The sequence below is a fragment of the Podarcis liolepis genome, assembly GCF_965112155.1.
Source record: "Podarcis liolepis genome assembly, chromosome: 5".
In the NCBI taxonomy this organism is placed as follows: Eukaryota; Metazoa; Chordata; class Lepidosauria; order Squamata; family Lacertidae; genus Podarcis; species Podarcis liolepis.
The window spans coordinates 87857510-87875540 of record NC_139556.1 but is presented as its reverse complement, the minus strand read 5'-3'; the positions used below and the strand labels follow the sequence as shown (position 1 = coordinate 87875540).

Genomic DNA, 18031 nt, shown 5'->3' with positions numbered 1-18031 from the left:
TATGAAAAATGACACAGAAAGTCTAGAGAAGTTCCAGCAGGAAGTTGCACGGCAGTTAATAAGTGAAAAGGGTACGATAAACTTTTTACATGCTGATTGTGACAAGTTCAGACATCCACTCCTCCACATTCAGAAGACTCCAGCAGACTGTCCTGTTATTGCTATTGACAGTTTTAGGCACATGTATGTCTTCCCAGACTTCAGCGATGTGGCTACTCCAGGTAAACTCAAGCAATTTGTACTAGATTTGCACTCTGGGAAACTGCACAGGGAATTTCACCATGGCCCAGATCCAACTGATGTAGCACCTGGTCAGCCACTTCAAGACATAGTAAGCAGCCCACCTGAAAGCTCATTCCAGAAGCTAGCACCCAGTGGACATAGATACACCTTATTGCGGGAAAAAGATGAACTCTGAAATCTCGAAACCATCTCATAAGCCTTTCAAAACAGCAGCCGTGACTCCTGTGGGGTGGAAATAGGAAACCTATATTTTCATAAATTCTCTGTGTTTTTATTTTTAATCTTTTTTTTTTTCTTTGCTCCCTGCAGTTTGTAAATACGTTAGTGTCATTTTGGACAGCATCTTTCCAAAATTCTTATTTCATCAAACGGTTAAGTAAAACTTTTTTTAAAATCCAAATGAAGGTGTTGACATGGCCAGCAACATGCTGTTAACTTGCACTATCCCATTAACAGGACTTCTAGGTTTCCTTTGGTGTAATCTGACCGCCTTATCCTTTACTTCCACATGAACATCATTTTGTTAATTTGTTTATTGATGGGCTATTCTGGATACTTGGGAGGGAAATAAATTACAAAAATATCTATGTATTAATTTGTATAATGCCCTCTATGCACATGGTGCTTTGCAAAAAATGGATATGAGAGGTACCATACCCCTCTTTGCTATCTGAAATAGACTCAGGGAAAAGAGAGAGAATGGGGGAAGGGGAAGAATGTGTGGTTATTTACATTTGGCTTGTTTTGCGGCTCCCAGTTTTTTTTTTCCCTTCGGAAACGGGTCCAAGTGGCTCTTTTTGTCTTAAAGGTTGCAGACCCCTGGCCTAGTACATGTGCTTGAACTTCCATACAAAGCCACTAGAGCTTGAGAAGACTGACATAGCTACGCCTTCTGATGCTTTTGTTGCTGCCATGCAACAACAGTGTGGTGCAATGGGAGTGATATTCTCCAGCAGAAGTCATGGGCCACCTCTTACCTTTCCACTTCCTGCCTGATCTGCCCTTTCTCTTATTGCTCACCAGTGCATCCCATAGCTTCTCAGAAGCAGACACGCAAGCAGAACCATTCTGTCTGCTCACACTTGTGGTCTTCCAGACCTCTCTTGAGCAGCCACCAAGAGGGAGCATTTGTCTACAACCAACAGTACCATAACTCATTTCAGGTACTTTTATGGAGCAAGGAACTCCAGACACCTGTACCTGTCATCTCCTGGAAGCAGCAAAAGCCTTCTGGGAAGCAGCGGAGTAGGCAGGAGAAGGTTGAGAGCCAGAGAAGGACCAGATGGGAAGCATCTCTTCAGCTTCTGCATTCTCTGCCTCTTGCTGAGTAAGGGTCCCCACTCGTGGGTCTCTTGCCTTCTATCCTGGAGCTGTGCTTGCCATGCCTTCAAAATCCTGAGGTGATAACCACATCTCTCTTATTGGTTGTGTGCTGTTAGCAGCTGGACTAGTTATGGCCCAGTTTTGGCAATATTTGGAAGGGACATCCTTATCAAATTGGCTTAATAGGGTTTGGCAATTGACCAACAAAATACAGCTAGCTAGGTGACAGAGACACAAAGACTCATTTCCAACTGATTGGTACTGTTTTATTGATTACATGAATAAGAAGGGGGGGCTGAACTTTCACAGGCATCCCCCCCTCCATTTCTCTAGGTTAAATCATATTCTATGCTTTAGACCGCTGGCTGTGTGTTCTTATGTTGCACTTTCACTGTTTACCTTAGGATTTCTTTTAAGGTACGGATGCTATTTTCAAAAAAAGCAATAAATCTCAGACATCTGGTTGGCATGCCATATTCGATCAAATACGTATTTTATAACTCCTTCAAATAGCATGCTTAAAAATGAACACACCTAGAATATATGGAACCTCCGCTTTCTCACTACTTTACTATGCAATTTTGCAAGTGCAGATCCCCTCAGTTGGTAGAGCATGAGACTCTTGATATCAGGGTCATGAGTTTGAGCCCCGCATTGGGCCAAAGATTCCTGCTTTGCAGGGGGTTGGACTAGATGACCCTCGTGGTCCCTTCAACTCTATGACTCTACCATAACTAGCATTCAAAAATGGGGAACCACCACCAGCATTCTAAAGTGCTGGAGTACATTCTACCAATTTACAAGTCTACCACCTCATCTCACTGCAGGCACCTTGAGCCGCTGAGAGTAGAAACAAATTATTAGAACGGTCTTCCTCAGCATAGGGCCCTCCAGGGTGTTTTGGACTACAATTTCCAGCAGGCTGAGCTGATGTTTCTGGATGCTCACATGCAGAAACACAAAGAGAATGGCCACCCCAATTTATTTATTCCCTGAGCCTTATGTTGCCAAAATAGCACCATCCATTCACAAGAGAAATGTATCAGCAGGCTTGGGAAATGTTTGCAGATGCATACAATGTTCTTTGAGGGGAAAACCCTAAAAGGTGGTGTTGATGGGCTGGGCCACAAAGCAACCCAGTGAGAACTGAGCATGCGCAGTGGCCACAGAATGCTGAGTGACTGATAGGAAGGGGGCATGGAAAATGTGGCTGGCGGGGAAAATGGAGTGGGATCCTGGGCAGCAGCATTTTGTTGGAGGCCGCACTTGCAGATATATTAACATAATTTTTGCAGGCCCCCACTTACATATATATTAAGAGTCCTCTGCTTCCAGCAGCACTCTGCAGCTGTCCAGACCAGCAACTGATTCTTTGCAGAATCATTCCGATGATTTGGTTCTGCTCTCTGAGTAATTGCTCCAGCAGAAGCTACTACTATTTTACGCCATGGTGGCTGAGAAGGGGAGGGAAATGAGTCAGCGTTAGAAACATCACAGCCTCGTAAACGATTACTAATTCATGGAGGCTGAGGCACAACCGAGCCGTGAGGGTGAAGTTGCAGCCAGCTTGCTGCTACAATTTTCGTAGCTGGTCCATCTCCTCGCCTGCCACTCACGAAGGATTACTTTTGCCCGTGAGCTATGTGGTTTTTGGTTTCAGTCCCAAACCAGGGTGTTAGGTGGGTCCCTGCTGTCCCTTAACCTGCCTCTTATTTTGTGCTTCATAAAGTCTCTGGAATAGAGCATCGCCGCAGGATCTTTCTTCCTCCCTAGCATTCGTAGAAAATAAAAACAGCGAGTGGGGAATCCTGCCAGAAGGAGTCCAAGCAGATCACGTGGCTCCTGTTTTCTTCTCCTTTTATGTGATTATTATCAATAATTTACTGAGCTCTATAATACTATAAATTAAGTCAACGGGACAGGCTGTTAAGAAAGAAGCAGGTATTGCAGTGGCATGACTCACACAAGGATTGGCCCCCCCACACCCTACTCTTTTTAATTCATTTACATCTACAAAATTACAGAGTCAGGCAGGTTTTTTACAACCCTAGCAGGAAAGTGGATGATTGCTGGAATAAACAGGATTGTGGAATTAATGTGTCAGTGCTGGGGGACAATGTGGTATTGCTGAAAAGAAAAGAAATCTATGCAGAGGTTTGTGGGAATAATACAGATCTAGGCTAAATACTGGGAGGGGATCTAGAATTCTGTTTAGCAGAACAGAAATTAGGTTTTGAATAATGGTGTGTAAATCAGCATACTTTACTCTGTGGGCAAAAAGGTGTTGTGGCTAGAAGCATTGATGTCAAGCATGAGAGCCTGAGAGCCACATTTATTCATGGGGGACTGTCTAAGTGCCACCTGTCATTGGTGGGCATGGCCAAAGGAAAGGATGAGAATCTTTCCTTTATACAATAGGATACATTCTAGGCATGCAAAAGTTAGAGGCTGTATACACACACACACACACACACACACACACACACTCCTTTCCATCCTCCACCCAGGCAGATGGTATCATAGTTGAAGGCCACATTCCAGTCTGGCAGAAGCATTTGAGTAAGGTAGGGAACATGAACAAAAGGGAAAAAATAGGAAATCTATAGTCTTAGGAAGCTGTTTTCTGCATTCTGTATTATGCTTTTTACATTTCCAGCATTTGCACACAATTGCAGGATGTCCACGTTTCTTTCATATTCTTTCACCCTGCCTTACTTTGGTTCATGCTTTCTGTGGCCCCTCGCTTTGATCAATGGGCCAAGGAAAACAGAGAAGTGGAGCAGCGAGTTGCAATCCTTCATAGCTGTATAACCAGTGGGAGACCTTGATCTTGCATTAATCAGACCACACAGCTCACAAAAGGAAGGTGTAGTTCATTTGCGGGGAGGGAACAAAAATCACATTTGAAAGACAAATGTGCTCACCGCTTTGAGAGTCTCAGCTGTGTTCTTTGTGTTAAATCGTCATAGGAAATGCTGGGAGGCTACTGAAAGGAGGAACTTTTATTAAGGAAGGTGGAAAACAAACCTCTTATCTAAGTGACCTGTGGCAAAAGGTCTGAAAATGAAAGATGTCACAATTCAAACCTGCCTTTGCTGAAAATGAAAAAAATAACAATTTCAGCATTAACTTGAGCAAGAGGCACTGCAGGGGAGAGGAGCCAAAGCTTCCTGGTAGGAGGGCCGGCCCTGTTATTAGGCAGACAGAAATGGCCACTTCAAGGCAGTTAATTTGGGACTTCATTATTATTGTCATTTGAGTGCATCCCATTTTGCTGCTTGAGGCAAAATGGGGATGCACTGCTGCGCTGCATCTGATCTTCTGTGCTCCATGAGATCTTGCAGGAAACTGGTGCTGCCATCAATGCACCACCTCATGGGCTTCTGCCGCTCAAGGCTGTTGCCTCACCTTGCCTCATGGGTGGACCGGCCCTGGGCACTTGTGAGATTTTCTGACTCAGGCGCCAAAATAACTTGACTGGCCTTAGTCACTACGCACTTTGATTTGTGGGGAGCAGGTGCTGTTTGCTGCTCAGCTTCAAGCAGCAAAATACCTTGGGCTGGTCCTGCTGTTTGACATGCCAAAAGTTCCATGCTCAGTTGCTAACATTTCTAGTTAAAACGATCTCTGCTTGAGACTATGGAGGACTGCTCTCCAAAAAGAGGACACAGATTTGCATCGAAAAGCCACATGTAAATCTGTAAGTATAGATGCAAATTTTGAAATAATTTCTATAATTTAATGGCGGATTGGGGGATTGGGGGAGACAGTGACTGTGTGCCTGCACAGTCTGCTTTCTGGGTTGTCAAACAAGCAACTGCAAGACCCCTGCTCTCCCTTCCTATGGTTTTTAAAAAAATTTTAACCAGCTTTGTTACCAGACAGTCCTTCAAACAGAGGACTGTGCTCCATAAATTAAGACACACAGCCCCCCTAGAGCTGCAGCCAGTTAGATTCAACAGTACTGGACTAGGCTAGACTCTTATATTCATCCCAGACTTTGAATTTTAGATTCCTTGACATAAAAAAAAACATTTAGGGTGGAATTTCTTATGCAGCAAATCAGTGATCTGATGGCCATCAAAATATTAAGTGCAGAATCAAATTACATGGCTGACACACCGAATAGTGGATAATGAGTGGATGAGTATCCTACTGAAGCAGGCATTCCACATTTTCTCTAGTGGTTGGTAGCTGAAGCTTGACTCATGTAATTTTATTGAAGACATATTGAATTGCACAGCTGATGTCATGCCTTTGCCTACATTAGAAAAGCTGACCAAAAAAAGGAAGCAGAAACTGCCTCACCAGGCTGAGATTTTACCAGATGAAGAGTAAGAGCAAAAACCCGTGGAATAGCTCCAAGAGGGCACACACTGGGGCACAACGCTGCCAGAGCCCCCAAAATGTTCTACTAGAACACATGGGGTAGATGTTCTGGAACAGAAAATGACTCTGCATTTTACCAACATATGTCCATTCATGGGCAATACTACATGCCTCAATGTATAAAGGTAAAGGTAAAGGGACCCCTGACCATTAGGTCCAGTCGTAACCGACTCTGGGGTTGTGGCGCTCATCTCACTTTATTGGCCGAGGGAGCCGACGTACAGCTTCTGGGTCATGTGGCCAGCATGACTAAGCCGCTTCTGGCGAACCAGAGCAGCACACGGAAGTGCCGTTTACCTTCCCGCCAGAGCAGTACCTATTTATCTACTTGCATTTTGATGTGCTTTTGAACTGCTAGTTTGGCAGGAGCAGGGACCGAGCAACGGGAGCTCACCCCATCGCGGGGATTCGAACCACCGACCTTCTGATCCTAGGCTCTGCGGTTTAACCCACAGCGCCACCCGTGTCCCTAGCCTCAATGTATACATGCCTTATTTTCAGAGGTAAATCATATGGGTTCTTTGCACTCAGAAGGTCTAGGGTTCATCCACTGGCATCTCTAGGTTAGAGGCAGGAGAGGTGTGTGGAACCCTGGAAAGTTGTTGCCAGTGAGTGTGGCCCAGAAGTAGGCAACATGATGCCCTCTAGATAATTACAACTCCCATCATCCCTGGCTAGGACTGATGGCCGTTGTAGCCCAACAACTAGGGTGGGTGCAACCAGCCCACATCCTCCTCCTCTTCCCACCACCTCTTCCGTGTTGTGTTGATGACAACAGCACCTGCTTCCTCCACCCCATTCCTCCATGTATTTCATGCTCTGCCCTGTCTGAGCCTCACTCTGAGAAAGGGCCAATGGGTTCCTTTCTCAGAGTAAGGCATTCTGGGCGAGGAAGTCTAGAATGGCTGAGCCGCTGCTGTGGTTTGCTATGACAGCTTGAGCGCAGACTCAATATTTCTTGCAACTTGTTTAAGCGGCATTTATAGCTGCTGGGGGAAAGGACAGGAATGGCAAAGGCATTCTCCAAGACACCACACCCAGAATGCCTTGCTCTGAGAAAGGACCCCATTGGCCGGCCAGCCTGCCCAGTCCACCCAGGAACAAGGAGAACAGGGATCCAAAGGGCACCCCTGGTCACCACCTGAGACAATTCTGCTTCAACCTTGACTCATCCTTGCCAACATCAGAAGGGCACAGTGTTGCCTATCACTGGTGAAGACAGTACTGTGCTAGATGGACCAATGGGCTGACTTGGTATAAGCCAGTTTTCAGTGCACTGTCCTGCCTCATGCCCTTTCCCAAAGTGCAAAATGTCATTTCTGAGATGGAGTGTGCAAAGTCAGTCACTTGTAACTGATATCTGTGCAACATGACATTGTCCTCTGTCTTACCCAAGTTGATTGATTGCTGGCTGGGGAATGCAAACACTGTGCTAGAGTTTAGGTATTTGCATTTCTATCCTTCCTCTGCCTGAAAATATTAATAGCTTGTGTTACCTGGAAGAGGTGTGCTTACCCAAATGTATAGGATTCTCATATTTCAAAAAGCAAAATTCCTGACACCCTGGGCAAACCTCCCCGCAAAATAGTGATTTTAAGCTTTTTCCATCACGTTACCGTACATCCAGGTTTTTCTTGACATTTTGCCAATTCGGCAAAATTCCGCCGTGATGCCATTTTTACACCCGAAAAAAAGGACATGTCAGGAATTTTCCTGACGTATGGCAAGCCTGCCAAACGTAGTGCTTGATGCCTCAGTGACTCACAAGACTCTGATTAGCCTGGTGCACCGGGAACTAGAGAACTTTGATCTAGCTGGCAAAGATCAGTTGGGAAAGGGCCTTGTGTTCAGATCAGTAAAGAAGGGAGCAGCAGGGGACTGCCGGAGCTCAGTGACAGAGCATATGCTTTGCATGCAGAAGGTCCCAGGTATAATTCCTGTCCTTCTTAAAAAGATCAGGTAAGAGGTGATGTGATGTACCAGGTTGAGTCCTGGCTGCCAGTCAGAGTAGTCAGCACTAAGCCACGTAGACCAATAGCCTGAGTCAGTGTAAGGCAGCATAATATGCTGATCTCAGGCTGGTAGCAACAGGAGTCCCTACTACTTAAGGCAACTCTTTCTCCAAGGGGGGTGCCAATGTGGGCAAGAAATCCAGGGCAGACAGCAGCTAATAATTCTGAGACTTGTTTCTGGGCTCAGACTGACTATATAATGCTTTTTCCAGGAAGAGCCTTAAGCTCAGTGGCACAACGCCTGCTTTGCATGAAGCAAATCTCAGGTTCAATCCTGGCATCTCCATCTGCCCAATCTGCAATCCTGGAGAGCTGCTGCCAGACAGTGTAGACAATACTAGCCTAGATGCACCAATTGTGTGAGGTGGCAGCTTCCTCTGTTCCTGCATTCCAACTTCCTGTCATTCCAAAGTCTTCAGAAGTGGTTCGAGGGGAAAGCAAGGAAGGGCGAAGGAGTTGCTCCTCCATACTATGCTGGTTCCTATCCTGTTGATCAATCCAGCAGCCAACAAGATCTTAGAGAGACAGGACTGGTTGTGAAAAGTATGTCCAATTTTTGAAGTCACAAACATCTGGAAGAACTTTCCCACAGTGGAACAGACTCCTACGAGATGTATTAGACTTAGAGCAAACGTTGGATGGCCATCTGCCATGGATGATCTAGTTGAGATTCCTGCACTGCAGGGGGTGGGACTAGATGACCCTCAGAGTCCCTTCCCCACACTACAATTCTGTGATTCTGTGATTCTATGAAAAGCTCATCCGTTTCCCACTGGCAGCTCACAGGAAAGAAGCTACTTCAATGAGCACGAGAGGAACAAGCCTCTGTGCTCGTTTCTCTCTGCCATTTAATTCCTTTTTAGCAAGTCCATGACGTAACTCGTTCCACAGATGCGGCTTTAGCAGCGACCAGCCTTCACTGTGTCTTAGTACAAAGACCATCTGCTCCAGCCAGCTGAGGGTCAGCTGCCAGTGTCACCAGTGACTAAAATAGCCCTGCATCTCTCTGTGTCTCTCTTTCCATCTCCCACCTTCCCATGTGCACATTCTTCCTGCACCATCAGCTGCCAGGTGTGGCTGCCTTTCTGAATTCTGTACATGGTTCAGCTTACCATAAGCAACGTTCAGCTCTCCTCCTGTCTAGCAGGCTGTAGTGCAGGCGATGGGTATCCCTGGGGACAGAAGATACAGGGTTGGGTGGGCGGTCAGCCAGAATGCAACTAGTCTGGAGGCTATTTTGGGGCCCTTTGATATATGCCTAGGTAAGTCAAACCAATTGCACATATCCGGAGGCTCATACAAGTCAAGCTAGTAGCCAGGATGGCTTTAAGTGCCACCATGGCAACAAATCGAACCTTCGCTGAATATGAATAATGCAGGAAATGTTTCCATAGGTAAAGATGATTTGCGCCTGTAAACATGTTTCTCTCTCTCTCTATCTGCAATATGATTGCTGTTTTAGTTTAATTTTCCCTAATGAAGAATGTTGTTGTGGTGCAAACAACCCTTTCCTAATAATGTCTGGCATCACAGCAGTAGGTGGTAGACTTTTGATTAATGACAGTGAGAATGGAAAAAGCCAATTAGAACTCAAAGAGAGATGGTTTTCTTGTCTCTTCTTGGGCTGTGGGGGGCCATGGGCTGACAAAGTGTTTTTCTTAAGCTTATGGGTATCATTGTACAAATTTTGTGTTTATCCACTCATAAGCCCATTTATTCCTATTTCTGCATCAATCTTTCAATTTCTTTTTTAAACTCACACCATTTTTTCATAAAACTTGTATTTTTCAGAGTTTTTTTCATTAAAAAAATACATAATTGTGTATCCTGTAGTTTGCTGAGGGTACTGAGAGTTGTGAGGAGAGTGATTTATCAATCGAGCCCTCTTCCCAGGGAAGTCTGGGAATTGTAGCTCTGTGAGGGGAATAGTGGCCTCCTAAGAACAGGTGGCGCTGTGGGTTAAACCACAGAGCCTAAGACTTGCCGATTAGAAGGTCGGCGGTTCGAATCCCCACGACGGGGTGAGCTCCCATTGCTCTGTCCCAGCTCCTGCCCACCTAGCAGTTCGAAAGCATGTCAAAATGCAAGTAGATAAATAGGTACCGCTCCAGCGGGAAGGTAAACAGTGTTTCCGTGCGCTGCTCTGGTTCGGCAGAAGCGGCTTAGTCATGCTGGCCACATGACCCGGAAGCTGTACGCCGGCTCCCTTGGCCAATAAAGCGAGATGAGCGCCGCAACCCCAGAGTCGGCCACGACTGGACCTAATGGTCAGGGGTCCCTTTACCTTTACCTTAACAACCTTTAAGCACCCTTAATAAACTACAGTTCCGAAGAATCCATGACTGTTCCAGTGGAATCCTAGTGCTTTAAATGCATGGTGCAGATGTGGCCTCACTTATTGGTCTAGTAAATGCAAATCACCACCATCAAGGAAAAGAACCCTGTGGGTTGGGCACCATCTTTGGAAGCTATTTGCAAAACCAGAAATGAACAAAGTTTTCTCCAGGAAAAAATAAACCTGTACAGCCTTCCCCTTCTCCCCCAGTGTTTAATAAAGCCCCACACCAAAGTGTTTGTGCCATTTGCTGTGTTTAATGGGCAAGAAGGTAATTAGTGGATGAGTGTAAAATGTAACATTTGGCCATAGGGAGCATTATACATCTTTGAGTTTTCTATGTCCCCACAGTGGGATGCTTTTGAGCTGAAAAAGACAGACATAGTTTAATTATAAAGCACTCAGTTGAAACCCATCCAGATGTTTTAAATGTCACTGCTGAAGTTATGAAACTGATGTCTTTGGGTGCTCTTTGAAGCCACACGGATTAAAACTCTGAATGCACTTAAACTGAGCCAGATCACCAGCTCATTATGCCTGCTGCTGTCTGCAGTGACTCTCCAATGTAGTTCCCACCAGCCCTGCTGTCTGAGATCCTTGCTTAAAAATAGCAGGTACCAGGGGCTAAACCAAGTGCAGACAAAGCTATGTTCCAACAGTAAGCTATGGCACGTGTCCCCCGTCCTCAGAAAGCACAGTCAGTAGCACACTGGACTAGGCCTCCCACATTGGAAGTAAGAATTCGGCCACTTGGCTATGAATGAAGAGCTCAACCTTATGGCTATTGGCTGCTAGTTGGGATGGCCATCTGCCGCATCCAGGATCAAAGGCAGTGTGTCACTGAATTCCAGTTGATGGGAGCAACAGCAGGAGATGGCGACTGTGCTCCTGCCTGACTTTGAGCTTCCCACAGGCATCTGGTTGGTCACTGTGGTTGGAAACAGGCCTATTCAATAGGTCTTTGTTCAGGTGGTCTTATATCCTGCTTTATAGAGCACAGTCCCCGATAACAATGTTGATGGGCATTGGTAAGAGGCTATATTAATTATATCTAGTCCTCTACAGACCCATGTGTGTGTGTTAGGAAACAAAAGAAGAAATGGCTGGTACCAGGGGGTTTTTTAGGAACGCAGGGCTTGTGCATAAACAGCCCCAGTAGCAGAGTTACAATCCCATCGTTAGGCAGATTTAATGAAGTGTAGGAATAGGCTTTTAAGCCTTATTTTAATGCACTCCAGCTACTTGAAGCGGTTGGCTCCCTTTACCTCTCCTGCACACCATACGTTGAAGGAAGTTTAAAATATATTTTACTTACAGTCATGCATTGTTCTTAGCAGCAACAATAAATTTCTGGTAAATGTTTTTGGTTGAAAAGTACCACAAGGGCAGTCTCAGACATATGTCTGGGACAGAGAGCTAAGGTGAGGGATCCGTCACATGCAACGCGAGAGGGGGGAGGGAGAAAGAGAACAGGAAATAAGAATTATTTCTTCCCTCTCAGGAGAAGTGGGATGTGACATCACTGAGCCTACTCTAGCAATTTAGAAGTCTGTGGTTCTTAACCCTTTCACATACTAACTCTGTCCTGAACTAGAGACTCTTGGCCCCTTGCTATCTATTCTGATTGGCAGTAATTCTTTTGAAGTCTTTTGTAGGACTTGAGCAGGACAATAGCACCCTCCCCTTTCCAGCAATTGGTATTCAGAAGCATACTGCCTTTAGCTGTGGAGGCAGAGCATAGTCATTATGGCCTAATCCACTTTTCAAGCCATTCGTCATCTCTGCGTGCTGTGGGAGTGAGTTCCACAGTTTAACTATGCACTACATGAATTTGTACTTTCCTTTGTCTGTCTTGAGTTTTTCAACATTCATCTTCGTTGGATGTGGACGAATTCTAGTGTAATGAGTGAGACAGAGAGAGAGAAAGTTTTCTCTAGCCACTTTTTTCTATGCCATGCATAATTTTATAAACTTTGATCATGCCACCTCTTCCTCACCTTTTCTATAAACTAAAAAATCCTAAATGCTACAACCTTTAGTCATGGGGTAAATATTGCTTGGGGTAAATATCTGGGGAAACTCTCTAGGTTTTAGACAACCAACAGCAGTCAACTTAACGCCATGTTTTTGCTAACTTGGCTAAATTTCTGTATGTATTAAAAACACACATTTAGATACAAAGGAGGAAAATAGTTTCTTTTTAGCCAAAAATGAAAAAAGAGAGAATTGTTTCTTCCCCAGGCAGCTGGAAAGATATTGTTTCACACTACCCCTTTCCTAAACAGTGAAAAGTTCAAGGCACCATTTGCCCAGTAAATATCATTTGTGGAAGAGAACACAGAAGAAAGCTTGTTACCTTTCTAATCATCTATGTCCAAATATACAAAGTAATCATTTCTCAAGCAGAAAAAGCAATAGGTTGCAGAAGCAAGCACACAGTGTATCTACAGCACAGTCCTATGCCTATTTACTCGTAAGTCAGGCTCATTAGCTTCATATTCCTACACAGTGCAGCCCAAGTGTAGAGCAATTAAGTGCTAAAAATCCAACTGATGTGCATAGATGTGTGATCCAGGCCGTATTGTGCTGCTGACCAATTGCCCCATCCTTTTCGAATATATTCTGAACAATAGCACCAACTGGGCAGGTGTCAAGAGCCCTCTCAGCAGGACCCCCAAACCCAGCAGGGCTCTCTTACCACATTTTAAAGTAAGTGGAGTAATACACATTATCATCTAATTACCACACGCACACACACGACTATTAAGCCCAATATTTAAAATTATGTAGCTTAACCACTGATTCTGAGTGCCACGTATCTTGAGTAATAATAATAATAATAAATTATTTATATCCCACCCTCCCCAGCCGAAGCCAGGTTCAGAGCGGCAAACAACTGTAAAAATAACACAGTTTACATAAAATCACAATCAATTAATTGAAATACATTCTAAAATCAATTCATTCTAAAATCAATTCATTCTAAAATCAATTCATTCTAAAATCAATTCATTCTAAAATCAATTCATTCTAAAATCAATTCATTCTAAAATCAATTCATTCTAAAATCAATTCAGAGTCAAATTAATGGCAACCATTGGGCTAGAGTTCTATGAGGATTACAGAAGGAGAGAGGGGGTCAGACTGTGCCTTGGCCAACGCCTGGTGGAACAGCTCTGTCTTGCAGGCCCTGTGGAAAGATGTCAAGTCCTGCAGGGCCCTAGTCTCTTGTGACAGAGCATTCCACCAGATCGGGGCCACGGCCGAAAAAGCCCTGGCTCTGGTTGAGGCCAGCCTAACCTCCCTGTGGCCCGGGATCTCCAAGATGTTTTTATTTGAAGACCATAAGGTCCTCCGTAGGACATACCAGGAGAGGCGGTCCCTGGGGTACGAGGGTCCTAGGCCGTATAGTAAGGAAGACAAGGAAAGAGAAGCCACCTTCATTGCTTCTGAGATTCCTACATTGCAGGGGAGTTGAACTCCATGACCCTGGGGATCCCTTCCAATTCTATGTTTCTGTGAAAATAACACCACCACATGAACACATAGCAGGTCTATAGTATGGGACTTAACAAGAACACCAGAAGCTGCCCATTACCAGGTCAGAACATTAATCCATCTAGAAATTAGTATTGCTTACACTATATACCAAATGTGACTGGTCCTCCAGCATATGCTGCTCACGTATATATTACTGTAATCTTGGTTCCTAGGAGTGGGATAGTAACGTTCCGTGGTCCCACTTTCTTTCATTCACACAGGAATATATTTTCCCCCTCTTTCTCCCTTTTTCATAGGATCTCACAAGGCGAAACTGAAACCCAGGTTGTTAAAGCTGCAGTTTACAATCACACCGCAGTGGCTTTGAGTTGACATGGACCATCTCTGAAACTGACTACCTGTCTGCTAAAGTCTATGCTGTCAGACTTCGTTACGGGAGCTAACTGAACTCTGTGGTTTTCGTTGGCCTTTCTTTCCATCCCTTGACATCACGATGAGCGGCATCCTCTCACACTTGGACCCCCGGCGGATCCAGTGGGGTGCCACATGGTATGCCATGCACTCTCGAATCCTCCGCACCAAGCCAGTGGAATCCATGCTGGAGGGGACAGGCACCACCACATCCCATGGAACCAAACTGGCCCAAGTGCTCACTACCCTGGATCTGGTTTCACTGGGTGTTGGAAGTTGTGTTGGCACCGGGATGTATGTGGTCTCTGGCCTGGTTGCTAAGGAGATGGCCGGGCCGGGCGTCATCGTTTCCTTCATCATTGCAGCCGTAGCCTCCATTTTGTCTGGTGAGTCTTCCCAAACTGTATGCTTACTAAATGCCTATTTACTGAAGAACAGTTGTGGCTGATTCTATTTCTCATGAATCTCTAGGGCAAACCTTTTAGCTTCTCTTTCATCAAGCATTGTCGTTGCTCATAATCCAGGGGTTGGGGTACCGTTTTGGCCCATGGTGCCAGATCATTATTCCCATCCCCACCCCTGCAAACCCACTGTGACAAGTGGACAAGTCCACCCATCTATCAATCATCTTATATCATGATGGCATCATGACCAGCTGATGAGCTAAGGGTTCAATCCTGCTGGCTACAGGGGTCAAATAACACACTGTTGATGCAGCACCCAGTGGGACTGAACCCTGCCCATCAGCTGACATCACTCAGTGTCATCAGTGAGTGGACAGCTGGGGTTGGTTTGGAGAAAATGGCCCTGAGGACAAACCTGGACCACCTGGCAGGCCAACACTGGCCACGGGCCATGGGCCATGAGGTTCCCCACTCTTTTTCTTAAGCATTCCAGGAATACATATTTTATAAGCAATTGTTCTTTGAAGTATGTATGTATTTATCTATTGGAAACCAATTTATGCCGCCTTCCACTTCCTGTCTCCAGGCTGTGTACAACCGTATTGAAATACATGTCAAAACAGCATTAAACTACAGGAAGAAAATGCAATGGAAAACTAGGGCAGAGTTAAAAATATAATATACTGAGATCAAACACCAGCCTGGGAGCACAAATGTCTTTTTAAAATTAAAGAGGGATGGGACGACTATTGCCTTCAGGTGCTCAAACTGTCAGCCAAAAGGAATATGTAAGTCACTCATAAGTCGTCATTTTACTTTTCAGGAAGCAGCATAATCGTCTAAGGCTATTGGGGTGGCACACATTGGTGTGCAATGCTGAATGTTCAGAATGTAAAGAAAGTAAGCTGTGCTATCTTTCCCTCTGATTAAGGACATTATTAAACTTGTTTATATTACCTGCCTTCCATTTTATGAGACCTGCTGAAACTCTCTAGATGGCACTGACCCTAAATGCCTCTCTGGGCCTAAACATGCTATTTGTTCAAGCGGGGGGAAATGGCAAAATATACAAGAGCAAAGTACTATTCTTTTAATGAGTCAACACCTTTAGTAGCGCCAACACCTCTGCCCCAGACTAATGCCAATGACTGATAAAACCTTTTGCATTACCAAGTGGGAATGTTCGACGATCTTACAAGTAAGTCCACCATGGTATCTGATTGGTTGTGACTACAGCACTCCGCAAACATTCCTAAACCTAACTGGATAGCATAATAACTATGTAAGAATTCTGCCTCTATATTAAAATAGAGTGCAGTCAATTAGAACTATGCTCCATTTAAGGTTTAGCTGAACCATGACCGAGTTTTGTTGTGTTTCCACGATCCTTTTCAGATATCATGAGAGTCAGCTCAACCACTATGCTGAGTGTCACAGGAAATGGGGGTTGCTTGTGTGTAAACCTCCAGCGGTTCCAAACTGCTTAGAAGTTGGTGGTGTCTTTCCCTGACTGAGCAGCCTAGGTGCTGCTGCCGCTCAGTCGCTGGACGAATCCGTGAGTGGGTGTTTCCTAAATTTCCTCCAACATAAAAGCTCCTTGACTGACACCCTTCGCCTCGCCTCTCTGCACGTAACCCTTCTGCGCAGAGTAGGCGTGCCCAGAGGGGCCCCTCCACTCTCTTCACTACCTTCAGTGCCAGCATCCCGGAGCCTCTCCTCCGAGGTGCTTCCTCCCTCTTCCTTCTTCCTGGTGTCACCGGAACATTCTTCCCCAGATGCCCTTCTCTCTCTACCCTTACTCGTCCCTTCTTCCGCAGAATCGGGAAGCACCTCCTCTCCCCTCTGCTCCGATGTCAGTTCCCTGACACTGAGTATTAAATCTTTGTAAACCTGGGGTCCCCACCATGGTATCCCCAGACCTCCTCTTGGTTCCTGCCTAAACCCCTTGCCCTCCCAATTTTTATTTTATTTTTTTAATTGAGGACTTTTTTTGGCTTGGCAGGCCGTATGATTGGAAGGAGCTGTCTGTTTTAGGGGGGTGTTTGCTTTGTTTGTCTGTATTGTATTTTGGGGGGGTGTAAACATTTCAACTTTTTAAATTAAGGGTCTGACCATCAGCTGTTTTCCTTCTGTATTTTGTGGTTTCCAAATGTACCCTGGGCTCAACTGAGGACCATTGGAGCCAGCTCCTAAGGGTCAAGGTCCCTGTGCTCCCCAAAAACATTTGAGGGTTGCTGCCCCACTCAAGTTGATGGGCATTGCTATTCAAATGATGTGCATGCACTGTATCTTGTGATCAGTAATGTGGGGCAGGGCTTTCTTGGGTCCCCCCAATATTTTATTCAAGTTGGCACCCCTGCTGAGGACCATTGTTGTAGACGTAGACTGTTTCAATGACCTAGCTTAACTGGATTTAGAAAGCAAAGATACATACACCGTGCTTAAGATAAGGATTGCTTAGACCAGCTTTCCCTAACCTGATGCTGTCTGGGACTGATGGAAGTTGTAGTCCAATGACCTTTTGAGGACATCGCTTTAAGGAAGGCTGGCTTAGACTATCAGGGGAGTTGCATTGACACCATCCTTTTCGGACATCATGAGAGCCAACAAATACTTCCAGAGGGTCTCTGGCTAGCAAGAAAGGCTTGTGGATTACTCACCGGCTACACCGAACATATTTGTAATCCATCTCAGTCAATTAGCGTAATTGGTCTAGCAATATGGTACGAACTGTACTTGTGTAGATTAATTAACATTCACTTCCGCTACCCTATAATAATGAAGAGAGAAAGGATGTTTTCAGGACCCTCTAGGACTGTCAGAATCTATTACCCATTATCGTTAAATGACACCTCAAGGTTTAGAGTTAAGCATCCTTTTGAATATCAGATGTCAGGAACAAACAGGAGGGGAAGGCTATTGAATTTGTACCCTGCCTACAAGTTTTCCAGATGCAATTGGGATGCAACATTCTGGACCAGGTTGACTAAAAGAATGCTGGACCAGCAAGACTCTTCTGTTTACATGCCTGAAATTTGATTGCTGGTTTAAGAGTTGTCTGATTGAAATTTGATTGCAGGCTTTGGTTTTTAAAGGATCACGATGGATAAGAAGAAGTAAACAAGTGTAAAACAAAAGTCTCTGAATCCTGGCTTCATTGATTGAATTTAGCCAAGGGTATGAATTGGTCTATGTATGTTTTCCACGTGAGCCCATTTACGGCTGGTGTTCGTCCTTTACAGTTCAATGATAGCAAGCAGACACAATGTTCCAACGCAAGCAGTGGAAGGAGCATTCTGTGCTTCTGAGGCGGGTTATTGATGCTTCAAATTTGATGTGGGTGTCAGTTAAGAAAACACTGATAAATAACAGAAGAACCTTGATTTGAATTCTGCATTGTAAATGCAACACAA

At 44.9% G+C, this 18031-nt stretch overlaps 1 protein-coding gene across 1 annotated transcript in view; it reads left to right on the top strand.

Annotated features, from left to right (window-relative positions):
- Positions 1 to 18031, top strand: part of SLC7A14 (solute carrier family 7 member 14) — a 56457-nt gene that overhangs the window by 14010 nt on the left and 24416 nt on the right. Inside the window, exon 2 of the mRNA XM_083504089.1 lies at positions 14100 to 14600. Within this exon, the coding sequence (XP_083360215.1) occupies positions 14297 to 14600 (304 nt within the window). The 5' untranslated portion in view covers positions 14100 to 14296. The remainder of the gene's footprint in view (positions 1 to 14099; positions 14601 to 18031) is intronic.